This window comes from Beta vulgaris, chromosome 1 (assembly GCF_026745355.1).
Source record: "Beta vulgaris subsp. vulgaris cultivar EL10 chromosome 1, EL10.2, whole genome shotgun sequence".
Taxonomy (NCBI): domain Eukaryota; kingdom Viridiplantae; phylum Streptophyta; class Magnoliopsida; order Caryophyllales; family Amaranthaceae; genus Beta; species Beta vulgaris.
The window spans coordinates 2,031,573-2,059,004 of NC_079202.1; the positions used below are offsets into that span (position 1 = coordinate 2,031,573).

The following is a 27,432-nucleotide window of genomic DNA, read 5'->3' on the forward strand; positions in this document are numbered from 1 at the left end:
TGCGCTTGTTTAGTAAATCGCATCGATTGTAAACAAATGATAACCATAACATTCGTTTACAAAACTTCGACTTTTTCTTACTCGCATCATTTGGAACCCACCCCAGATCTTGAAAAAGCGTACCATTCCCTTTCCTTTCCAATTTCACTTCTTCAATTCCCTCATTTCGACCCACGAAGACACCAAACCACCCAACTCCCCTTTCGTTCCTTTCTAATTTCACCCAGGAAAAGCTGATCACCACCTCGACAATTTCATCGACCACCTCTCTCGACTCTTTTTGCTACACCCACTTATGGGGGTTGAGATTGGTGCATAAAAGTGGAGAACCTAGGGTTTTGCCATAAACTTTGTTTGGGTTTTGCCTCATAAACCACCTATCCAAACACCGAATAATCTTTCCTATAGTGTACATCTTGGGGGAGAGAGATTTAGGGGGTGAGAAGAGAAGTGGACCGATAATTTCATTTGACTTTTGTTTTTTTCGAGATATCTGCCATTGGAGTTCTTCTACGAGTTGATGGAATAATAATTATTTAATTATAATTAAATAAGTAATGGATTATCAGCTTGTAAGGTCTTCTACTTGCCAAAATTAATTATAATTTAAGTATTTTTATCGACATAATATTAATGTAAAGTTAGACCAAAAATTCAAATTGTTGTAGATTAGGAGCCCAAAAGGCAAAAAAATTTGTTTGTTGGCCCAGTGTCAACATAGGCCTAATAAGGCCACCTATAGTTAGTAAATGCAACTACAAGCAGAGGATATGTCATATACTAAAATCAGCTAGTTAATCATTGAACATGTGACACCATGTCTAATGGCCAATTTGCTAAAACTAATCATCAATGGAACAAAAAGATAGAACACATATTACTTATTTGCAAATCATTTTAAGTTGCTAAAAAATCGTCTTCGAACAAAAAAAAAAAAATAGCCGGGCGCAAAAAAATGCTCAAACGCTATTCGGTTGTAACTTGATCAACTCTAGACTAAACGAGTTAAGTATTGAAATCAATTTTCTCGAATACCTCCTTTAGGTTACTTAACATGTCCTCATGTTCTTATAATACAAATTCAATTCGTTTTCCACTTCAAATACAAATACACCATTTTCGACCCCAAACTTTACTCATATGATCCTTCGTTTTGTTGCATCACTACAAAGACAACTACTTCTAAGAGCACTACCATCTGATTTATTATGAGTTATTCCACAAATGAGATTTAATAAGAGAATGATTAAGAATTTATACTCAATACATTTTCTTATTATTTATGATTTTCCCATGTAAAGCACAGGAATATTATAATGCCTCCCCTTGTATCCATCTCTTAAACATGGAAGCACATTGCTTAGGCTTGTACTCTGGAGCCGTGTGTCCTGCCCCCTGCACATGAAAAATGAATATTTCAATGACCAATATCCTCTATAGCAAGCCAATAAAAATTATCTGCAGGTACTAACCTTAACAGTTGCAAATGTCATCTTATTAGTGTATGTCCTTGTGAAGCTACAACAAAACAAGAAACGAAGTTAAAAACTGAACATAAAAATTCATCCATATATATAAATTATTAGAAAACTTAATTTTTCAAAAGAAAATATGAAATCTAGTAATATATTAAAAGGCGTTCCTAAATAAGGCATGTTGCCACGTGGTACTCTCCATCAGAATTTCTTAATTCATGTAATTCTCATACAATAAAAAAAAATTAGAAAATGCTTTGTATAAATTTTGATCCCCTAACTTCAAGCTCGTATATTAAAATCTTAACCACTCAATCAAGTTATATTTAATATTATAATATTAAAGTAAAATATTAACAAATAAAAAATGTAATTACGCAGAACGTACCCCAAACCTAAAAATTTCTATGTAAAAAGGCCTAAAAAGCCCTACAATGATTAAAGAGTTAAAAGTTGATATACATAGTGCTCTAATATTGTTTAAAAATAACACTTATTGTAAAATTTATTGTTATGTTAAGTATCTAGTAGATTTTTCTTCTGTTTGATCAATGTACAAATATATGATTTATCTATGATTAGTAAGCAATGAACTTTGAGAGAGAGGTGGTAGCTCAGTGGAGTATTAAACTATTCTTAGGACTCCAACCAAAAGCTTAAGCTGATACCTGACGCTAGATATTCTACTTAGAAATGAGGGGGTGGATGAGATTTGAACCCGTGACCTTTATGCCACGTTGGCTCTTGATACCATGTCATAGGACCAACTCAACCAAAAGCTTAAGCTGATGGTTGGAGTCCCAAGAATAGTTTAATACTCCACTGAGCTTATGACTTACTACTTATGACTAATTACTTACTGTATTACTTATTACTTATGACTTACTCCATCCGTTTCCTAAAGATCTTCCCTCTTTCCGTTTAAGGGTGTTTCCAAAAGATCTTCCCTCTTTTGCTTTATTCCTTATTTGACAAAACAAATTTCCCTATTTACCCTCTCATGTCACTATCATATGGTCCACCATTACATTATTAATTCAATTTTACTCCCTTTCTCTCTCCTACTTTAACCCCTTTATATTTGTTTATTTATCTTAACCCTTTTCTCTCTCCTACTTTACTCACATCATGCCCCACACAACTTGATTTTCCTTGGTATCTGTAGAAACGTAAGTGGGAAGATCTTTAGGAAACGGAGGGAGTATTACTTATGACTTATTACTTACTGTATTACTTATTACTTATTACTTATGACTTATGACTTATTACTTATTACTTATTACTTATTACTTATTACTTATTACTTATTACTTATTACTTATTACTTATTACTTATTACTTTTTACTTATTACTTATTACTTATGATTTATTATTTATGATTTATTATTTATTATTTATTATTTATTATTTATTATTTATTATTTATTATTTATTATTTATTATTTATTATTTATTATTTATTATTTATTATTTATTATTTATTATTAATTATTTATTATTAATTATTTATTATTTATTATTTATTATTTATTATTTATTATTTATTATTTATTATTTATTATTTATTATTTATTATTTATTATTTATTATTTATTATTTATTATTTATTATTTATTATTTATTATTTATTATTTATTGTTTATTGTTTATTGTTTATTATTTATTATTTATCATTTATCATTTATCATTTATCATTTATCATTTATCATTTATCATTTATCATTTATCATTTATTATTTATTATTTATTATTTATTACTCCCTCTGTTTTTTTTATCATTCCTACTTTTCTGTGCGCGTCTTCCAATGCACGTTTGAAAACTTAAAAATCTTTCATTATATATTAGTAAAAATTATAACGATTGAATATTAATAAAGTACTAATTGAGACGAATCAAACAAGACCCCACATGACTATGTTTTTTCTTATAAATTGAGAACATTTGAGAAGGTTCTCTCTATGCATGAATAGTGTCAAGATTCCAAGTGAGAAAGATAAAAAAAAACAGAGGGAGTATTTATTATTTATCATTTATTATTACTTATTATTAGTACTATTATTTATTGATTATTATCGATTGTTATAATAGTAATTATTTATTATTATTATTATCGATTGTTATAATAGTAATTATTTATAATATTATGTTAATACAGTTCAGTTTAGTCCAATTCAATTCAGTTCAGTTCAACACAATTCAGTTCAGCAAAAATAAATAACTTCATCAAAACCTAGCCTCCCCTCTCCTTTTCTCTCTCTAAAACCCTAGCCTCCCTTACCCCTTCTTCATCAATTAGGGGGCTGCCATGGATGTTTTCATCCATGGTAAGCCCCTTTTTCCCTTTTATTTTCAGTTTTTAGTTCATTTCTTGTTTTGTTCAATAAATTAGTATCTCTTTATGAGATTTTCTCAAACCCTTTTACGGGGTTTTTAGTTTCTGTTTTGAAAATCTCCTTCTCCCCTATGGGAGTTGTGAGTATGGTTCTTTTGTTTTTAGGTATGAGAAATTATTCTCATTTGTTGAAGTTCGAGACTCAACATGAAGAATTAGGGTTTCACAACTTCTGTAAAATTATGGAAGACTATTGGAGTACGTTCATCCCAAAATTTCCGCATCTGCAGATCGTATGCCGAACCAGAGCGAACTCACAGATTGCATTGCTTCAGATGAAGATTTTTATTAAGGCAAAATTAAGTCAAATCTGCGATGTTTACATTTCTAGGGTGATATGTATTTCTATTAGAATTTTATGTTTTTCAGAAATGACTTGTAGGTGCCGTTTGGCGAAATATTAATGAAATCCCTTTTCTTTCAAAAAAATAAATAAATAAGTTCAAAAGAACAAGGCCTAAAAGCGGATGACCATTAGTTGAGATTGTCTTGATCCTCTTTTTTTTTTTTTTTTTTTCCATAAACGACTGATAAGTTGTACTTGTGCATATAAACTCTTCAGTTTGTGCCATAAACTGTGAGATACGTTGTGATGTATTAATTTATAAAGAAAACGTATCCAACCTTTGAGTTGGTGTGTCATGCAAGCAGGGGTTGTTTTTCGGACCAATTATCTTTTCTAATAAAAAAAATAAGAAATGGAATTTGAGTTCTAATCTTGACAAACAAATTTCGCATCGTAATCTCTATGTGCCTTATTCTCTATTTTTTGTTCATTTGCTCTTTTATTTATTGTTTATTGTTTATTGTTTATTGTTTATTGTTTATCATTTATCATTTATTATTAATTATTATTATTACTATTATTTATTATCACTATTATTTATTGATTATTATCGATTGTTATAATAGTAATTATTTATTATTATTATCGATTGTTATAATAGTAATTATTGATAATATTATGTTAATACAGTTCAGTTTAGTCCAATTCAATTCAGTTCAGTTCAACACAATTCAGTTCAGCAAAAATAAATAAGTTCAAAAGAACAAGGCCTAAAAGCGGATGACCATTAGTTGAGATTGTCTTGATCCTCTTTTTTTTTTTTTTGCCATAAACGACTGATAAGTTGTACTTGTGCATATAAACTCTTCAGTTTGTGCCATAAACTGTGAGATACGTTGTGATGTATTAATTTATAAAGAAAACGTATCTATTTGATTAATGTGAGTTAGGCAGTTGCTTTTAAACGAATTTCTACTAATATATTCCACAAACCAAACCAAGCTTTTGATCAAATGTTTTAAAGAGTATAAGTTATAGATTGCAAGCAATTTAACTTTGGTAAGATATGTATTATTGTATTCACAATCTTAAGGTTGTAGTATCAAATCTCACTAAAAGCATTAAGAATGTGGCTTTCCATCTATTTATCTCCTCACTCCCAACGACTCTCATATGTCAAGGTGGGATGTGTACGTTGACCTAAGCGAAGATCTGGTCTTGTTAAGCACCTATCTTTGTTAACTAAAACATATTTTTGTAAAAATGATGGAATAGCACAAAACCATCAAACTAAATAAGAGAGTAGGATGAAAATTCGTTACTAACCCGGCTACCTGACCATCAACCATCCATTTTCGCCAATCATCAAGTATCGAGTAATTTAATGACCTTATCCATGCTTGAGTTCCCAAGAATGGTACAATCATGTCATGGTCGCCACTATTCAAAATCATTTGAAAAAAAAGTTAACATATATATTAAAAAATCAAATTATACGATATTTCCTCTGTTTCAAAATATTCTTCCTATTTTCACTTATTTGGATTTAGAAAATAATAAAAAAATATATATAAAGAATCAGAGTAAGTAATAAAATAAGAGATCATGAATATATTAGACTAACCTATATATCAAAGATCGAAATCCTTTGGCACTTAGTTCCAGATGGTATGGAACACTACTTGAAACTTCATATGAATATTTATGTGCGTAATTGCATCTTTTCCATTTCCCTATAGTACCCTACACCATAATAGTTAAACTAATTACATTTATTATTTTCAAAGAACAAAAAAAATTGTTTAATGGTACATACCTTACGAATGTGAAAATTAGCTTGAACACTCCTCTTGTTCATCCAATCTTGAGCGATTATATATCCTTCTTTCTGATTAATGAAGACATTAAATTTTGTAAGATAATTGATTCCTTGACTTATTCATTAACTTTGGAGAGTATATATACAACACTAACTTGCTTAATCTATCATAATACTCTAATATCCACATACTAAAGATATGAATATTTACATATATACTCTAATACACCCCCACAGTCGTAGCGGGAGGAGGTCGTACGTTAAGGGCCTGTTCTTCCCAACTTATTTTCAGTTCAGTTCAGTTCAGCTCCAATCAGTTCAATTCAGTTCAGTTTAGCTCCAAGCATTTCATTTCAGCTCAGTTCAGTTCAGTTCGGCTCCATTCTTTTATAACCATTTTGTTAAATATTATTATTATGTTGGTATAATTTATTTTACTAATTACTCTTATTATTATTATTATTATGATTATTATTATGATTATTATTATTATTTAAATATATATCATTACTATTAAGTATTATTATTATTATTATTGTTGTTGTTTTTTCTATATATTATTTTGTTTATTATAGCTTTACTCATTATTATTACTATTATTATTAGGAGGAACATGCTTTAGGTCAAAGCACAAATAAACCCACTTTTTTAGCCCATAAACCAATCAAATCACATCAAGACGGTTTATGATGTAATTTTTGCGGTCCAACCCAATCATTATTTTTATTACTAAATATTTTTATATTATTAAATCTAATTACTAAAATAGTAATATTAATTTTTTTCTTAGATATTATTGTTATTATATATCATCATCAATTATTAATATATTAATACAAATAATATAAAATAATAATTTAATTATCATTAATTATTATTATTATTATTAATTTATGATTATTAATATTATTTATTTATAACTATCATTTAAAAATATCCAAAATACTATTATTATTATTCATTATTATTATTTATCATTATAATTATTATTTATATATTTATTACATTCAGTTTATTTCAATTTAATTTAATTCAATTCAGTTCAGTTCAGTTCAATTCAGTTCAGTTCTGCTCTGATAAGTTCAGTTCAGTTCAGCTCCAATAAGTTCAGTTCAGCTCCAATAAGTTCAGTTCAGTTCAGCTGTTTTATGCCGAAGAGAACAGACCCTAAGATTGTCTAGAAAATCAGTAAAAAGTATCAGCGCAAAGCCCCTTGGTGAAAATATCAGCAATCTAATAACAAGAGGGAACATAAAGGACCCGGACTTCACTGCGTGCCACCTTCTCGCGTACAAACAAGATATCCATCTCAATATGCTTTGTGCGCTGATGCTGAACAGGATTGCCAGAAAGGTAAACAACACTAACATTGTCAAAATACACTAATGTACGTAGCCTTCTTAAGGGGACAATGAAGTTCCAAAAGAAGGTTATGAATCCAACAAGACTCAGCGCAACATTTTCCATACCATTCAGATTCCGCACTAGAACGAGACAAAGTAACCTGGCGTTTAGAAGACCAAGATATCAGATTGCCACCCAAGAAAATACCATAACCAGACGTAGAACGTCGGGTGTCAGGGCCCCCTCCCCAATCAACATTAGTATATGAAATAAGACCAATCACAGAGGAGAGATACAAATGAAGACCCAAATAAAGTGTACCCTGAACATATCGCACAATGCGTTTGAGAGCTTGCATATGCTGCTCTCGAGGGTCATGCATATATAAGCACATCCGTTGTATTGCATACGAAATATCAGGTCTAGTGAAAGTCAAATATTGAAGAGCACCTGCAAGGCTATGGTAGAGTGTGGGTCCTCAATCGTAAAGCCAGAAGTGGCCCCTAGCTTTAACTTAGAGTCAACAGGTGTAGCAGAAGGTTTACAAGAGGTCATGCCTGCACATTCAATAATTTCCTGTACATATTTTCGCTGAGAGAGAAAGATATCTCCTGCATGACGAGTAACAACAACACCCAAGAAATAACTCAAAGGATCAAGATCCTTCATGGCAAACTTAGACCCAAGTTGGGTAATAATAGATTGACAAAGAGTGTCTGAAGAAGCAATAAGAATAATGTCATCAACATAGAGAAGAATATAAGTCATGTCCTTACCATGTTTGTAAATGAATAAGGAATGATCAAATTTGCTGTGAATGAAACCTATGGTGGCAACATAGTCAGCAAACTGCTGGTACCAAGCTCGAGCAGTTTAAGGCCATAGAGAGACTTCTTCAACAAACACACATAATCTGGATGAGCAGAATCATGGAACCCAAGTGGTTGATGCATATACATAGTTTCAAAGAGATGCCCATGTAAGAAGGCATTCTTTACATCCAACTGATGAATACCCCAAGATTTAGAGAAGGCCAGATTGAGAACAGTGCGAATAGAGGCAGGTTTAACAACCGGAGTAAATGTCTCACCACAATCAACTCCCACCTGTTGAGACCTGTCATCACTAACAAGACGAGCTTTGTGTCTCTGACGGGCACCATTAAAATCCTCTTTATGAGAAAAAAATCCACATACAATGAATAATATTGACATTAGCAAGTTGATGAGGTATTAACTCCCACGTCTTACTTTTAATAAGAGGATCAAATTCATCTAGCATGTTTGCAATCTGATTCGGATCAGACAAAGCTGTGGTGGGGTTACGAGGTAAAGGAGATTTCGTAACTGAAGTGGAAATATTAAAAAGCTGGTTGGGCTTAATGATGCCATTTTGAAGACGGGTGGTCATGCGAGATGAGGAATGGAGAGGGTCGTTGCACCGGCCCATAGTAGAAGTTAGGCCTAGTGAGGGCAATGGTGGGGCAGAAGAAGAAACGGAACAAGCTGGGCCAGGTGTGAACACGGGGGAGGCTGGGCCAGGTGAAGACCCGTGGGAATCTGGGTCTGGTGAGAACACGGGGGATGCTAGGGCCATGCTAGAGTGAGGCCGGGGAAAAATGGAGGAGTAAAATGAGGGAAAGAATTTGGGCCGTGGCTGGGGGACACGCGGACCAAAGTGGGGGAAGCTGGGCCTGGTGAGTTATCCAACTGCAAGGGGATGCATGGATATGATTTGGAGAAGGCCTAGTAGACATGGGTGGACTAATCTGGCCAGCAAGAGGAGGGGGAGCTTGGCCGATTTTGTAAAAAACGGAGTGGACAGACTAGGACCCAAGAATTCATAGGTATCAGAAGTAGGTGTGTGTATTGACAAAGGGAAACATTGACTCTTCAAACCACATGCCGGGAAATAATAATTTTGCGACTCAAAATGTCATAATACTTATACCCCCTATGATTGGAAGGATACCCCCAAAAACACACAAGGTGTACGTAGAACGAGCTTGAAGTTTATGGATTGTAGTTCAAGGAAAAAGAGGGTAACATAGACAACCAAAAACTTTCAAATGTGAGTAGAGAGGATCCTTTTGATAGAGCATTTGAGTCAGAGATTTATGCCCAATGACTTTCGAAGGGAGAAGATTGAGAATATAGGTGGCCATTTGAAGATCATGATGCCAAAAGGAGGGTGGCATGGATGCATGAAGGAGCACGATACGAATGACATTATTAATAGTGCGAATTTTATGTTTTTGCCATTTTAGGGAGATGTATGAGGACAAGAAAAACAAAACACAATGCCATGTTGGTCAAAATAAGAACGAAAAGGACCATTGTCATATTCCCGCCCATTATCGCATTGAAAACACTTAATATCCCTCTCAAATTGAGTTTTAACAAAAGTATGGAAAGAAATAAATAAATCCCGCACTTTAGATTTATGTGAGATAGGAAATATCCACAGGAAATTAGTGTAATCATCAAGAAAGAACACATAGTAATGATGCCCGTAAGAACTAAGCATCGGGGAAGTCCAAACATCACTATGAATGAGATCAAATGGCAAAGAGGTATAAGACGATGAATCAGAAAATGGCAATTTAATGTGCTTCCCCAAGGGACAAGAATGACAAAACAGTGAATCCGACATTTTATTACACTCAATGAAATGATTTTTATTAAGAGAACATAACACATGATCAGATGTCTAAATTTATCATGCCATAGAGAAGGCGCTAAAGTCGCACAAGTAGTTGGCAAAGATGAAATGGCCCGAGATGGGGAGTTGATGGTAAGAGGATAAAGATCACCCAAGATATTATGGGACCATTGTAGAACTCATAGGATACTGACCCAAGGATACCGCATGGGCCTGAGGGGCTCTTGGGCCTAAACCAGTAGGAGCACGCTGCTGGGGCAGCATATGACGCCAAGCAGTAGCAGTGGGATAAGGACATGGTGGGCTGGCCCCAGGCTGATGTCAGGCCCAACCATTCCATCCCTCATTATGCGTGTATGAGGAAGGGGTTTGCACATACCCCTGTTGCTCTTAGTTACCTCTTCCATCATTACCACCATTCCCATGCCCCTTACCACGTCCACCATTCCCACCCATATCTTTACCTTCGCCATGGTAACCACCGTTACCGCCACCCCGGTGTTTGTTTTGACCCTGGTTACAGTGGTTAGCATTATGAGACGAGTAGGACGAAGTCCCACCACCGGTAGAACTAGTGACTGTGACAAGGGCCGAATCATCATCCATGATCGCCAGATTCGCGATATTTTGTTAAGCAAGTAAAAGGGTAAATCGAGCTTGTTCAAAAGGAGGGATGGGATTACTATGCTCAACAAGAGGATCCCCACTGGAGAGTTGATCCGAGAGAGTTTTAAGCCTTTGACAATAGGCAATCATGTTAGGGAAATCGCGGAGTTTGATAGCCGAGAATCGTTGCTCCAGTATCACGACTCGAGATCCCTTGTTATCAAGGAAAATATTTTTCCAAACGTGTCCATGCTTTGTAGGCCGTTGAACAACGTTGAAGAATGGTGTGAAGAAGGTTCAAAGAAATGGTCCCATACATCCATCGAAGTACGACCGCGTTGAGTCGTTCCCAAAGTTCAGTATCCGCCTCGATTTTGGCGCCGCAGTGACACCCTCCTTAGAGGGGATGATATGATCAAGGACTTGATAGACCTTGGCATAGATCTTAGATAGTTCCGCCCAAGACGCATATAATCCAATTTGTCAGTTTCAAGGGTGATAGGAATAAAACTTTTGATGTTGTTAACTGTAAGAGCAGGGTGAATAACAACTTTGGTGTCAGTCATGGTGGATAACACGAAGCAAGAAAATAAAAACTGGGCGGGTGAGCAAGAATAGTGCAAGGCTAGGGAGAAGAGGGAAGGAACAAACCCTAGTCAACTGATGCCATGTAAGATAGTTGATTCCTTGACTTATTCATTAACTTTGGAGAGTATATATACAAGACTAACTTGCCTAATCTATCATAATATTCTAATATTCACATACTAAAGATACGAATATTTACATACGTACTCTAATAAATTTATTAAAAAAGATATAAATGTGATACTCTAAAAAGAAAGAGAAATAAAATTCATCATTTACATTTTACTACAGTAATAATCAATATGTATGACATTAAAACTTTCCTGCTAGAAAAATATGCTTTTCAAAAACATCTGATAATATTTCGATTTTCCTAGTAACCCTATGTTCTTCTTCATTAAATATATTTGTAAAAATCTAATAAATATTTTACAATTTTTTTATGTTTATTTTAGTCAAAGTATACAATATTATATACTCCCTCTATTTTTTTTTATCTTTCTCACTTAGAATCTTGACACTATTCATGCATAGAGAGAATCTTCTCAAATGTTCTCAATTTATAAGAAAAAACATAGTCATGTGGGGTCTTGTTTGATTCGTCTCAATTAGTACTTTATTAATATTCAATCGTTATAATTTTTACTAATATATAATGAAAGATATTTAAGTTTTAAAACGTGCATTGGCAAACGTGCAAAGTCAAAGTAGGAATGATAAAAAAAAACAGAGGGAGTACTCTAGTAGGTTGAGACTTGAAAAATATTTCTATAAAAAAACTTATAATAACTCAAAATATGATACTTATATCAATATTTCCTATTAGATAACTTAGAATAAATTATTAATAGAATATATATATATATATATATATATATATATATATATATATATATAGTGAGTTCATATGAGAATGCATACTTACATGAGAAATGAGAATGAATTTTACACGATATAACTCTTATGAATAAGTGACGTAACTCTAATGAAAAAGTGATGTAACTCCAAAAAAAAAAAAAATAGAAAAAAAATTCAAATTTTTTTTTTTGGCTCAAAATATTTTTAGGGGGCTATAACTCTATGAAGAAGTGTTGTAATTCTAATCCAATTGTGTGGTTGAGATTTATTCTCATTTCTCATGTAAGGAGCATTCTCATGTGATCTTGCCCATATATATATATATATATATATGATTCTAAATTATTAAAATTTTATATCTTTAATATAAAAATATTTACGATATTTCCTTTCAATGACGTGAGAAATTAAAGATTTGAAGAATATAATGTCTAAGATATAAGATTGAATCTCTTTTACGAGACATGTTAACTTTGGACATAAATGTCATCAGAATTGGCAATATGAATCCAAAATTAAAGTTAAGTTAGGCCTAAACATGAAAAACAAAATCAATGAGAATTGAGTGTCTTAGCAATTTTAGCTTGAGAAATAAAGGGGACTAGTTTGAAGTACTTTAGAAGGCTAAGAGGCTACTCTCCTTACTACTTGTGTTTTTACTTTATACATGCATGATAAGTGGTGAGAAGAGGGCATTCAAATCTTACACGACAATTACGGGCACGAAGTTGTTTGAGGTGATGTAGGTTGTTGAAATTGTCAGCAATGATCCTTCTTTTCATTCCATAGACTTCATGATCTCTTAAGTAATCAATATCACAATAATCTTCTAATGTCATTGTGATTTGAATTCCAAGAAGGCCCTATAAATGCATTAACAAAGTATAGATTTAACTTTTCGGAATATAATTTAGCTCTTCAAATATTACAATAGAAATCAAAATAATGAATGCATTGTTACCCACCCATTCAAAAGTTTTAATCATTGCCCTACACTTTATGTTGCTTGCATCTACCATTTGATATTTACCTCCACAAGTAACCTCTAGTGACTATAAAAGAAAAAGGAAAAAAAATTATATAAAGAAAAGGCACTAGAAATATAAATTGAATTCAATTTATAATGAAATAAAATTTCTACGGAAAATTACCTCATAAAATTCATCAGAAATTAGACCCATTCCATGCGCAAACGCAACTTGATAATTTCCATCAATAAGTCTATCAGTGGCAGGATTTCCTAATATATATCCCTGCATTTACAAATTAATCAAATATTACTCGAAAGAATATTACACTAGTTGTGAATATGGCTAAGCAGCTAACAATTTTCTTGAAGTAGTCCATCCTAAATGGTTTGCTTGAGATGAAAGTTAGGTTGTAAATTATTAGTTTTAATTTGTTTGAAATATACATAGTCAATTGACCTCTCAAACAAAAAAGTAGCTAATAGTAAACTGTATATTTCAATTGAAGATAATAGTATCTATTTAATTTAAAATCATTTCTAGATTAGTTTTTTTTTCTTTTGAAATTCTTGTTTGATTTCCAATAAAAGCTTCGCTGGTCTCGTCGTAAATAAAATTCTATACAATTATTACTCATTTCATAATTTGCAATATAGCACATCATTTTTTCTAATATTAGGTGTTTCCTATTATATATGCATTAATCCCTTAGCTAAGTAGCACGATAAAGGTTAGTTTTTCTTTTTGTAACTTTTGTACAACAATATTTCCAAATAACTTTTGTTAATTATTATGAATCTTTTATTTGCACTTTAATGCTAAAGTTTTTTTTATATATGTGAGGATGTGTTGTCCAAAAAGGTTATAATATCACATAATTGATCAACTTGGTCACTTGGAGGTTGGTTGTAAAAATGCAAATATATGATCCAAATAGTAAAACAAGGAGTTGAGATCTGCATATATGAATGGCACTAGTAACTAGTAAGTATGAGAATTTTTAAGTGCCTTTTTTCCCTTGTTAGGAAGCTAAGTTAAAAAGTATTGGTGAACACATTGTATAGAAAAAAGAGGAACAAATCGGTGAATAAGTTTTAGCACCCTAGATGCATCAAATTTCGTTTTCAAGGGAGTGGTCATATCACCGCATTATGATTCCTAGAATTCCTTTTATGTTTTTTTGGTTTCTTCTATTAAATTTGTAGTCTTGACTCTTGATAAATACTTATTATTTATTCTCCAAATAGAGATTACATCAATTATGAAAATTATAATATAACTAGAACACAAGATAGGGGCTAATAAGTACTCCCTCTGTTTTTTTTTTTTATCGTTCTCACTTAGAATCTTGACACTATTCATACTTGGAGAGAATCTTCTCAATTTTTCTCAATTTATAAGAAAAAATATAGTCATGTGGGATCTTGTTTGATTCGTCTCCATTAGTGCATTATTAATATTCAATCGTTATAATTTTTACTAATATATGATGAAAGATATTTAAGTTAAAAGATGTGCATTGGAAGATGTGTAAATGGAAAGTGAGAAAGATAAAAAAAACAGAGGGAGTACTAGCCTTTAGATTAAGAAATGGTTGCAACCCTCTCTCATTACCTACATAAGAATAAAAATAGAGTTACATTATTAGTATATAACTTACTTTTAATTAACCTATAGTATTTTTTTGCAAAATTATTTGCTCAACCCATAAAAATCTAGGTATATAATCTCCCAACGGTAAGAAAAAGTATTATAAATACGATCTTTCAACATAAATCAATAGTTAGACTGTTTAAAAGAAATTGTTATGCATCTAAGCAACTAGTTTTGTATGGACCAAAGCCACCCATATGACATAGTGACCCTCTTTTATAAGTATATAGTCACCTTTTACAACATAAAATTACACTTATATACCATTATTTAATATAGTGACTGTTTTTTTCCATACAATCACTCTTTATTTCTTACATTATCATTTTTTCAAAATGAAAAATTATACTTTATACTATAGTAATTTTTTTTCTCATATTTACCCCTTTAAAATTTATAGCTTCTCCTCTTTTATATTTATTATCTTTAACATAATGACCCCTTTTTTATAAATCAAATATACTAGCATTAAGCATATGCAAGATTTAGCGTGGGCCAGTCCGGCCAGGTCATATAAGTCTTTTACAAATTACAATAATGGACATGTGATTTATTTAACTTTTCCAAAAAGTAGACCACTTTCCAAATTTAGTAAGTGAAAAATTGGGACTTTCTCAAATTATCTCAAAAATTAGACCATTTTCCAACATTTTCAAATGGATAGGGCTAATTATTTAAAGAGGGATGGAGTAAGGTTTAAGATAAGAGGTAAAATTTTCCAGATCATGATCTAAACATATATTTTTTTGTTATTTTATTTTAAAAAAAGTAAGCATTTCATTGATAAGCTCGAATAATAAGGAATATTTACGAGGTCATAGCCCAAATGGCCACTTTTAGTAGAGATTTGATAAATCTCTAACAGTTAGATATATCTAACACAAGTTTTCGTGTAACAAATACTGTTTGTGTAATATATAGAAATTGTTTATGTTTCATATAACAAATAAAAGCAAAACAATATAAGCAATATATTTATATACACAAATAATATTTTTAATATACACAAATAATTTTATTACACGAAAATTTATATCTAACATATTTACCTGCTAGATGTTTATCATCAACTGCTTATGATCTAAACTTTCGACTTACCGGAAACCATATCTACAAAGTAAAGGGGAAGAGTAAATCCTGTGTATGAGTCCCCACCAAGATAAAGATGATTTGAAAGGAATTGTGGATGATTTGTTAGCCACTGCATAATCACATGATTATTTTAATACTTTCAACTTTAAAAAAAACAAATGATTAAATGACATAAAAACAAAGACTTTTACCTTTCGTAGAAATTCATTAATATTATGAGAAGCCCTATAATCCCCGGAGTAATTTGTACGAGGTGTTTTAGCATAAGAGAAGCCAGCACCCGTAGGAAAATCCACAAAGATTATGCTAGCAAGCTTGTGATCACAATAGAAGCAACATTTTTATATCTTATATGTACATAAATGAAGAAGTATAGAAAGAGAGATGATTTTTTTCTATATGTTAAACTTAAGTAAGATTTTGCTTCTACCTTAGTCCATGAATGTGACCTCAAGACCAGCTTTGGTAAAGCTTGATTATCATTTTTCTCTTCAAATTGTATGGGTCCTATACATTTGTATGCCCAATATGCAAATTGTTAGCATATTATACTTCTATAATACTACATTTTTTTTGTTAACAATGCTACGGCATTTTAGAGGGCTATATAAGATTATTATCAAAATATACTATTAAGTAGTTTTAAAACCCTATAAACGTCTGAATTTCTAAAAGCTTAAAAAAAAGATTGTTCAGAAAGGAGGGCCAGAATTCGGAAGCAGATAGAGAAAGTTGTCTAGCTCCTCTTAAGGATATGATGCAAAATCTTAGATGCTTTGTGAGAGTGAGACATGTGGAACTATATGCTCACAAGCAACTTTTATCACGTACTGTGCTTAAATAAACAAAATTTAAAATGTGTAAAAATAACACGTGTATTGAAGAAAAGAGAAATAGTATTATAAAAGCTTTATATTAAAAATAGTTATACTGGCTAGTCAATAATTTTCTTTTCGCAATAAGTACACAGAGAATAGCTAAAGACCATTTCGTGGGATACAAGACCAGTGCTACAACTATTATTATGATTTGGTTTTGGTATATGAAGTTTGTGATTAAGAACTTTTTCTTTTATGATTTGATTTTGGTATATGAAGTTTGTGATTTGACATGCAATTATGAATTATAAGAGGTTGGGAACAACTTTTAAGAAATTAGAAACAACTACTAAAAGTTAGTAATTTTAGTAGTACCAATTTCATAAAGGATGGCAGACATAGCGGAGCAAAGAGGGCCACCCGTTAGCCAAACGAGAAGCGGGTCTTCTTTTGGATTATTTTCCGACTCAAAGAAATAATAGAACAATTGTGCTTCTTCTCCTTGATCCACACCAATGTACCTGTTACAATAATCGTAACCAATAATTAGGGTCCGCTCTTATTTACTTCATGTTCCTTCCGTCCAAATTTAGTTGTCACGTTACTAGTTCAAATTTTATATATACTGATATAAAGACTTATGTCTTGGTTTAGTGGTTAAGATTGAGGTGCTGTGAACAATAAGTTACAGGTTTGAATTCCCCTTCTCTTTCTTTGTACTGCCTTCGTGGCTTATATGGATAAAACATAAAGACTTTTTATTTCAGACGAAGACATTATTAAAATGAAGACGACTGACCCGGTTTCGAGTGAGAAAGGGAGAGGGCCATCGAAGCCAGGAAGATATTTGACCTTATGAGAACGAGGCACAACAACATGAACATTCGACAGCCATATTGTAAGAAGAAACACAACCTGCAGGAAACAGAAACCAACCTTTATGGTTCTCATATTTTTTTTTTAAAGTTCTCTTTAGAGTTTCTGTTGTTGCGAGCTAGTTCTACTATTAGTATATAGCGCAGGCCACATTGGATAATAATTTTATGACGATAGAAAATCAGGTTTGTTAGGATGTGTAGATCTAAATTTGAGATGGTAGTCTAAGTTACTTTCTGGGTGCTTGTTTCAATAATGAGACATTACGTTCTTAACGAGGAAACTTTACGTGAGACTTTTGGTGTGTGCGTTGCTCCCACAATGATGAAAGTTTACGTAGCCCTATCCGTGTTTCCCTAAGGATCGGATCAATGACAAAAACTCACATCATGTGGAATTCTAGTCCCGTGTGATAATTATATTTGTGTACTATTGATGGATGTTTAACCTTTTTAATGGTGTAATGATACCTAAAGAACATCATAATGAAGGTTGACAAGGCAATCCGGTCAAGAGTTATACTCTATTACTTTATATATTAAAGGTGATTGAAAGGCAATCCGATCAAGAGTTAACTCTACTTTATAAATTAGAGGTGATTGAGAATAATAATATCTTCTTTTTAGTATAGACTATAAAAGGTATATTGTGTATGTTACGTCACTAGTGGAAAAAATCGCAGCTCTTAATAGTGAAAGACTGCGATTAGCCCAAAATTCGCAGCCTTCGTTTTACAAAGGGCTGCGGATTTTGGGAAAATCGCAGCCCTTAACCCATCTGCGAAAACATTCTTTTAGCGGGCTTTTTAAATATTATATATACTTACTCCTTTAATCTCCCTCATTATATCTCCTCTCTCACAAATCTCACTCCTAAAACCTAACCCTCCCTCGTCTATCTGTCACAAATCTTCAAACCATCACCATCAACAAATCCTCCTTCGTCTTGCCATTGCGTCTCCTCTACATTCGCTCACACCACCACACCCCCTCTTCTCGCGCGCACCACTCGCGTCTCCTTTACCGTCGCTCACACCACCACACCCCCCTCTTCTCGCGCGCACCACTCTCGTCTCCATTGTACAAAGAAGGCTTTGTAAATAATTTAGTTTGTAGAATTTGTTATGTTTCGGTTTTTTGATATATTTAGGAGTAAAACAATGCATATAAAAATATTTTTTTATGTTTTTTCTGGGTCACAAAAGGGCTGCAGTTTTGGCCAAAACCACAACCCTTTGTACAAAGAAGGGATGTGGTTTTGGGCCTAAACCGCAACCCTTTGATAGTGAAGGGTTGCGGTTAAAACCGCAACCCTTCATATTTGACGAAGGGTTGCTACGACAAGGACTGCGGGCCAAAAATACAGGGTTGTTTTAACCGCAATCCTTGCATTTTTTTTTTCACTATGTGTCTCACTAAAACCGAGGTGATTCAAGACAAATTGAAGAAGTGATAGTTTAAACCTAATGATGAGATATAATGATATTGATTCATGATATAGATTAAGAATGATGCCACTTGAAAGGCAAAACTTTGAGACCTCAAATCTAAATTCTAAGATTCATTCAAAAAATTGAGACATAAAATCCAAAATATGAAACTAAAAATTGAAAGCTTTAAACCAAATTATGAACAAAAATTATTAAAAGACGGTCTAATTTTAATATAAAAGTAGACCTAATCACTAAATTGATTAAACTAGTCACCGAAAGAAATTAATCTAGTCACTATTGGGCTAATTCTCTTTTTATTAATATTGGGTTTATCATTGTCTAATTTTAATTTAAAAGTAGGGGGATCTCTTACAAGACAAACTCATTAATTAATTGAAATTTCTAAAAAATTAAAAGCTTAAAGTAGGCGGTTACTTTATCACTGTGAATGAGCTGGGGTAACTGAACTAGTGATTGGGTTGGCTAACCACTAAGTCACTTAGCTTTTTTGCATGAAAGATTTCATTTTTTTTATAAGACAATTGCAGCTCTCTCTCTCTCTTTTGTACATGAAGTATACAGGGAATTGTTTTTGCCTTTGGAGTAGAGTGAGAATTACTTTTCTAAAGAAGCATTATTTTGGGAAATAATTCATAATGAAAGCATGAGATACAATAAGCAACATCAATTGTTGGTAAACACTCTACCCAACTAAATGTCTTAAGCCAGTTAGATACAAGGAAAACAAAAGCCTAAAAAAAGTACCTAGAGAATTAATCAAAGAACTAAAGTAGCTTAATAATTAACTTTTTATTGCCAAAAAAAAATAAAAAATGAACTGATCTTAAAACTTGAAAGCCTTCTAAAAGTCTAAAACACTTAAAACAAGTACATTAAAAACAAGAAGTAATAAAATCTCACTTGTCTTAAACAAAGCAAAATGAACATAAAATAAAGCTCATATTCTAGTTGTAGTCATATTAATTATCAATTGAATTGTTAGGTTTAATTCAAATGATAAACAAACAGTGATATGAATGATTTGAATTTTCATATTACCACCAAAATACTCATACATAATACTGCAAACTTTCACGGTCCATTTGGTAGTCGTTAATAAATTGTGGTAATAGAAATAAATTTTAAGTGTAATTTTATTAGGTAAGCACCCTTAAAATCTCCACAAGGAGGTATTTTTTCTCCATGGGCAAGCAATCTCACCCCTAAACTTGTGTTTTTGTGTCCAAGGGGAATCAATTTTCTTTACCGGCCACTCATTACCACCTACTAGGTGATATTGGATGGGAATGAAAATTAGAGAAGGAAAGTGGACACTTTAGAATAAATTAGTATTACCATTGGAATGGTCAATGATATTTTTCATAAATTTACACACAAATTCATTCTCATTACCACTATTTATGACCAACTACCAAACAGGCCGTCATAGTACTATATCATTCTATTAACACGTGAAATCCAATACTCACTATTTTATAAGGAAACATTTGAGAGTTTTAGTGTTCTGAAATACCTAAAATACCCCTAATGATATAAATAATATTAAAATTGCTAAAAAATTGTTATTAATTTAATAGTCAAATAAATTCTAAAGCTATGTTTTTTATGAATTATGTTTTATATAACATCAATGAGGGCACATTTTATGTCATTAGCTAAGTGCGGCCAATAATTGTTATTGACCAACCCCTAAAGTTAGTTGGCTCAACCCAAACGAAGGAGCAGACAGAAGTTCACCTGAGTAGGGACTCGGGACCAAAATATGGATTACACCTCAGCCATATACTACCCAATCTATGTTTTCTCATAAAGATCTGGATCTCGTGACAAATTATTGAGCAAATGTTTGACAAGATCTAGATCATACATGTCGTCAATTATGGAATTGCTAGATATTTAGATGGTAATCCCTTCCTTTTAAAAAGTTCTTTTTATTATGATCTAAGTTTTCACGAAACAAAAATTATTAAAAGAGATTGTCTAATTTTTATATAAAAGTAAATTTAGTCATTAAATGGACTAAATTAGTCACTGAAAGAAATTAACCTAGTTACTACTGGGCTAATTCTCTTTTTAATATTGGACTTAGCAACGCCTAATTTTAATTTAAAAGTAGACGGTATCTTACAAGACAGATTCTTTACAAAAAGATTTTAAATTTATATAACAAAAGAAACTGAGGGTAGTGTAAATACTAAGTAGACTTAATTTCTTTCACCCAAGAAAAGGTTTTTTTTTTTTTTAAAAACACGGAATAATGGAACATCCAATAATGACTAATAATTTAACATGAGTTGAATGTAAGAAAAAAATCCATACTGAGATTAATTCCATTTACACAAAATAAGTTGATAAAAGTGACGATAGGGCAACGGGTTAAGATAAAGACTAATAAATTTTGATAAGTTTAAGTTTGAATGAGGTTTGATAAGCTTACAGAAGTTTATCTTTATAAAAAAGTTAGGCAACTTGGATAAAGGATAATGAATCTAAATTAGGATTAAAAAATACAAAAGTTTCAAGAAATAAATCCGTATCGTGGTCTTATGTTATAATAAAATAGAATTATATGTTATGCTATATAGATATTTTCAAAATGACATCAAATAATTCAATATAAAATAATTTATTCTATAAGACCCTATCACAAAAATAACGAAAAAGCCAAGATAAATCTCCATTCTCAAAATGCCTCTAAAAAAAACTTGATTTCACAATCTTATTATTATGAAATATAAACCTTTACTACTAAATTAAACAATACTTAACAAGACAAACAAAATATACTAGAATATTCTATTAACAGACTAGAAATAACACCGATTAATACTATAAATATTTTTTTCAAGGCCAATCCTATGAATATTACTACAAAGGACAGTTGATGATGTTGAGATAATGTTGAGATAATGAAATTTTGTACACATCTAGGATATCTTCAAGAGAATATTACCACGCACTAATCAATTTTTTCCTCTCTTTTTTTTTTCCTTCCTCCTGTAACATTTTGATTGTTGTAAAAATAGATGTCAACTATTTTAATTGATTAAAATCTTAGAATCAAAATCTCGTCTACATTATTTGCGGCTTTCTCCACCAAAAAAGAAAATGTTCTACAAAAACATCATTACACTCTCCAAATCGATCATATTTACAAAAGAACAAGGTCACATTCTCCATGACCCAGCAAAAAAGCTACAATTTAAAAATCTTATCCCAAAACTAAGCAATCAAAAAAGAATCACTAAGAAAAGCACAAAACAAAAAAAAAAAAAACAGAGATAAAGAAGAAAAAACCATCAAGAAGTAAGCCAAATTTTGGTTCTCAATCAAAACACAGCAGAAGTCCTCTTTGTAGCACCAACAGCATAACTTCTACTCCTTGGAAAAATCCCAAACTTGTGTTTGATATTACCACCATTATTATTCTTACCAACATTTTTATTAACATAATCACTATCATTAAATTCAATAGGTTTATCTTCTTCAATCTTAGCCATACCTACACTTGCACTTCTTGGAACACCTTTTATACCACTCAAATGATCTCTATTACCTTTGCTTCTTACATTACTACCATTAGTAGCATTATTAGAAACATCAACTGTATTCATATTAATCCTATTCCCTAACGTAGACGTTGATGCAGCCCTTACAAGCTCTCTAAAATCATCATTGCCGCTTGATTGAGCCGAGTTCGAGCTAAAACTCCGGGGCAACGGATCGGCGTAACCGGCCGTTGCCCCATAACATGCCCTATCTGCATAGTTGTTCATGCTCCTAACATAAAAGTCTCTAGCTTTTGCTAGGGCTTTTATGGGCATTGTTACAATTTTCATGAACTTACTTTGAGTAGTTTTGGTTTTCATCATTGTTTTTGTTTTTTGAAATGTTGTTGTTGTTGTTGTTGTTGTTGTTGTGTGTTTTGAAGTTTGAAAGGTTGTTTAGTTGGAGAAAAAGAACAAGAGTTGGTTTGATGAAAATAAAATGAGTATGTATGTGGGTGGTTTGATGAAGATGTGGGAACAAATTTAAGGTGGGTGAGGTGAGGTGAGGTGAGGGTAAAAGAAAGTTGGTATTTTTAGTCTAAAACAGACTTTTTCAAAGCACACCGTATTAGAATTAAATAGGATAAGAAAACAAGCGGTAGGTTATCCCAGATGTGATAGAAGTAGAGGAAAGTTTCCATCGTATCAGTCCGGATAAGTATAAAGAATTAGTGTGGCGGGCACAGTCAGGTTATGTTGGACATTTTATTATCACGTTAAAGATTTAAAGTAAAGATGATAAAGATATGTTTTTTTTTTGATGGTAAATGAGCTACTAAACGTAATAATATAGACGAGATTTGATCCTGAGTTATAAATGATTAATTAGTTTAACGATTATGATTTAGAAAGTAAGGAAAATTTGTCACATTTATTATAGAAAGCTACCTTTGATCGGATTTTGGCCGTGGAACATCATGTCCGGTGTTGACCTTTCATTTTTCTTTTGCTTTTCCCCCTTCCGTTTCCCTCCCATTTCACCCAAAATATTCATTTTCCTTTAAGAGGTGGTATTAAGATTCAAAAGTTTGGCAAATTTCGGTAAATATTAAGGGAAAAGCAAAGAGTAAAGAAAAGGCCAATTTAAAAAAAAGATAGTCAATGGTCGGAATTCGTTCGCCAAAGGTAGCTTTCTATAACATTTATGCTCTATAAGGTAGTTTCTCACAACTTTTTTTGTAAAGTAGTTTTTCGCAATAATGATATTCTATAAGCTGGTTTTTGGCAAATTTTCCACATTAAATTAAAGTAGTTTTATAATCCGAATAATATACAAGCTAAGAAAATAACAGTATGTATATAAATTATTTATCATGCCCCCCTTTTACGAATACCTTAGCTATCTCCTATTGTTTTTTTGCGTTCAAAACATTTTTTCCCAACTTTGTTCTATAATAACTATTGTGTGCAGTGGGTGTACGATAAATTATCGTCAAATGAGTTCAATATTAGCCAAAACGAATCACTTTTAAGCCAAAATTGATCTAGGACACTTTAAAATAAAGGGTAATTTTTAACTCTAAATATAGGTCATTTCTCTATAAATAAAAGGATCCATTTAGAACCAAAAATAACCTCGTTTAATTGATAACTTTAACTTAAAAGTTAAAAGGGTCACTTCTATATAAACGACGGACAAAAAGTCACTTGTCCTATAATAATTTACTCCATTTTTTCAAGCTGCGATCCATTTGTCTTTACTCCCATAGAGTTAGATGACACAACATCTGAGAGCTCAAACTCAAAGTGAAAGTTTGGTGACTCAGAGTTAGGCGGTTGAGCAAATAAGCAGCGTCAGTACTAGCAGCATCGGCCTCTGCTTAGACCTGCAGTGTGCAGTGCATTGTGAAAGTTGTAGTGCATGTAGCATGGATAATTCTTCTAGATCACGTATCCGTATACGTACCCGATACTATACATACTCAGTATGGATACCCGTACTTATTCCTAAAATTTCAAAATCTAGCCATTTTATGTCCCCGTATTCAAATCCATACCGGTATCTCCGTATCTGTATCCGTCTATGTGCAACTTAACTACACACTGCACAAAGTCGATAGTGTTGGGCCCACGTTTACACTTTGGCGCTGCATTCAAAAAATGGGAAGGTTAAAGTTGGGCCGCCAAAATAAAGAGGACCAGTTCAAATACATCACTGTGGCAGTTAAGCAGTTGAGATATGAGGGGGATTGTGGGTGACGTGGCGCGGATATGGTGGGAGCAGCTCACAAGATCAGTAGTGAAGATTCTCATATATATATGTAATTTATGTAAACCTAGAAAGCTAGCTGATCATTTTCTTATCTCTCTAAGCCCGCCTTTAGGAATATTAATCCTCTCTCTCACTACAATAATTCCTCTTGTAACGAAGAACAAAGTTCTTTACTTTGCTTGATCTTTGTACGACGTCAACGTCATATTAGTGGATTGGTGATCAAGAGCATCACCCGCGGTTTTTCCCTTTTAGGGTTTTCCGCGTCAACAATTTCTTGTCCCTTTTATTGTTTTATTTATTTTACGTCGTTCATTTCTTTAATAATGCTGATTGCTATTCATATATTGATCTAGTTGTTGGCACCTTAACCTTTTGCGTATTTAATACAAAATCGGCATAAACAATTTGGCGCCTACCGTGGGGCCACAGCCAGATCCTTATACGTTTATTGGCAATCACATCTTTTCGTTTTATTTTTCCATACTCTTCCATCTTTTCATGTTTTCAATGGCAGGACAATGGGTTACCACCCAGGAGGTCATTGACGAGCTCAATCGCGTCAAGGCGGAGATGGCGACGTTGAAGGAAAGCTATGTCGCGTCGTGCATGGAGATCCAAAGCTTGAAGTCCGCCAAGAAGACGTCAAAGGGGCCTAAGCCTCGCAATGTCCGTGGCGTCTCCAGGATGCGGAATCTGGACGGCGAGGGGTTCGAGACCCCTATGAATCATGTTGATCTCGAAGATGCTGACGATTCGGAAAAGGAAGATGCCGACGGCGGCGAGAATGACGGCGCTGATCCCTCAAAAGTGCCCGTCCAAGGCCGTCTCGATGATCCTATCCAACAGCGTCTCCAGCAACTAGAAGACATGATCGCTCGCATCCCTGGTGTCCCCAGGCCTATGGAAAAAGCTACCCCTAACAGTTATGCTGATTCTCCTTTTGCATATCCCATTGCGTTGATCGAGGTGCCCAAGCGGTTTTCTGTCCCATCCATGAAGCTATATGACGGCACCACCGATCCTAATGATCATGTCGCACAATACAAGCAACGGATGATCACCATCTCGATCCCGAAAAATATGCGAAAAGCATGCATGTGCAAAGGCTTTAGCTCGACGTTGACCGATCCAGCACTACAGTGGTTCATTAATCTCGATAACGGGATTATTTCTTCTTTTGCTCAATTAGTCAATACTTTTAATATGCAATTTGCTAGCAGCCGCAAAATGGAAAAGCAAGCTAGCGATTTGCACAGAATTGTGCAAAAATCTGACGAGTCTCTCAAAGAATTTGTGAACAGGTTTAACAGGGAAAAGGTGTCCATTCCAAATTGCGACGCCCGACGCCATTGAAGCTTTCAGGCGCGGCTTAGATGAGGAGTCCGACCTCTACAAGGAGCTGACCAATATCCCTGTCCGACGTTCGAGGATGCTCAAGCCAAGGCCCTGGCTCAAATCAGGCTGGAGGAAGACATGCAGTCCAGGAAGGCTTATGACAATGCTGACAACCGGAAAGCAGCGTCCAACAAGCAAGCGTCGTGGCGTCAAAAGCCTTACGAGCGCCCTCAGCAGGTCCATAGCGTCCGTCATGTCGGGTCGGCCAGCGACTGGAAAAATGATCCTGGCCTCCCCCCCAAGCTGAGCGAATATGGCTTCAACGTCACCATGGGAGGTATCATTAATACTTTACATATTAGGTTCTGCTGTTAAATGGCCTTTCAGGAACGAAAAACAAACGGCCCATCGCGACAAATCTAAATGGTGCGAGTTTCATGGAGACCATGGACATCATACCGACGAATGCGTCGCCTTGAGGCGAGAGGTGTCCCACCTGCTGAAACAAGGATATCTTAAGGACCTGTTGACGGAGAAAGGGAAGCAGACGGTGTCAAAAAATAACGACCGACGTCAACCGCCGTCATCACCGCCTCATGTCAAGGTAATTAACGTTATTAGCGGTGGTTCAGATATTTGTGGACTAACATATTCTGCAGCTAAACGACATGCACGAGATGGCCCAAATCAAGACGCCGTCCCAAAGGAGCTCCGTCACCCCCGTGACGCAGAGTTGGAGGCTATGCCAATCACTTTCGACGACGCCGATCTTGGCGACGACAGAGACATACATCACGACGGTCTGGTAATATCTCTAACTGTCAGTAATTGCTTGCTTAAACGTGTGTTAGTGGACAATGGTTGTTCAGCAAACATCTTGATGAGAGGCGCTCCTGAAAACATGGGAATAGATGAACGTGACGTCATTCGAAAATCCACTGTCCTTGTGGGATTCAGTGGGGAATCAAAGCATACTATGGGAGAAGTGACCCTGCCGACCTTCGCCAAGGGAGTTAACATGCCAACTAAATTTTATGTCATTGACTGCCCTTCCTCTTATAATGTGATTTTAGGCAGGCCATGGATCCATAGCATGAAGGCTGTCCCCTCATCGTTCCAGCAATCTTTAAAGTTCCCCACAAAATGGGGAGTGCAAGAGATTAAAGGGGACAGACGAATCGCCAGAGAATGTTACAAGACGTCTCTCAAACCCAGGAAAGCTGAAGCATAGCAATTACAGATGCAGACGTTGGGAGAACAAGATTTTGACGAGCAGCAAGTGGATGAGGTCGTCTTTGACCCCAGTAACCCAGATCAAACCGTCAAAATAGGAGCTGCGTTATCTCCCGACGTCCGTCAACAGGTAATAGACTTTTTAAAGGCTAACGCTAACAGTTTTGCATGGTCCCATGAGGACGTCACAGGGATAGATCCCGACGTGAT

At 33.7% G+C, this 27,432-nt stretch overlaps 3 protein-coding genes across 4 annotated transcripts; 1 reads left to right on the plus strand and 2 right to left on the minus strand.

The window, feature by feature from the left end:
• Window positions 1–571: 571 nt before the first annotated feature.
• On the minus strand, window positions 572–18,246 carry LOC104890288 (serine carboxypeptidase-like 17). 2 transcript variants are annotated; one of them, XM_048647699.2, is made up of 14 exons: window positions 17,362–18,243; window positions 16,938–17,083; window positions 16,175–16,251; window positions 15,936–16,058; window positions 15,751–15,853; window positions 14,576–14,613; window positions 13,183–13,284; window positions 12,997–13,083; window positions 12,739–12,894; window positions 5,972–6,043; window positions 5,780–5,898; window positions 5,482–5,595; window positions 1,473–1,518; window positions 574–1,395 (listed from the first exon to the last, which is right to left on the minus strand). In XM_048647699.2, exons 1-14 carry the CDS (start codon window positions 17,511–17,513, stop codon window positions 1,312–1,314), a joined length of 1,419 nt encoding a protein of 472 aa, XP_048503656.1. In that variant the 5' UTR covers window positions 17,514–18,243; the 3' UTR covers window positions 574–1,311. The 2 variants fall into 2 exon arrangements, with proteins under 2 accessions (XP_048503660.1, XP_048503656.1); XM_048647703.2 differs by lacking the exon at window positions 5,482–5,595 and having other exon boundaries at window positions 572–1,395; window positions 17,362–18,246.
• Window positions 18,247–21,914: 3,668 nt separating this feature from the next.
• LOC104901855 (hypothetical protein) lies at window positions 21,915–22,990 on the minus strand. The gene has a single exon (XM_010689484.4). The coding sequence runs from the start codon at window positions 22,761–22,763 to the stop codon at window positions 22,221–22,223; it is 543 nt and encodes a 180-aa protein (XP_010687786.2). The 5' UTR covers window positions 22,764–22,990; the 3' UTR covers window positions 21,915–22,220.
• Window positions 22,991–26,302: 3,312 nt separating this feature from the next.
• Window positions 26,303–27,220, plus strand: LOC109136402 (uncharacterized). Its single transcript, XM_057396147.1, has one exon. The coding sequence runs from the start codon at window positions 26,303–26,305 to the stop codon at window positions 27,218–27,220; it is 918 nt and encodes a 305-aa protein (XP_057252130.1).
• Window positions 27,221–27,432: the final 212 nt, after the last annotated feature.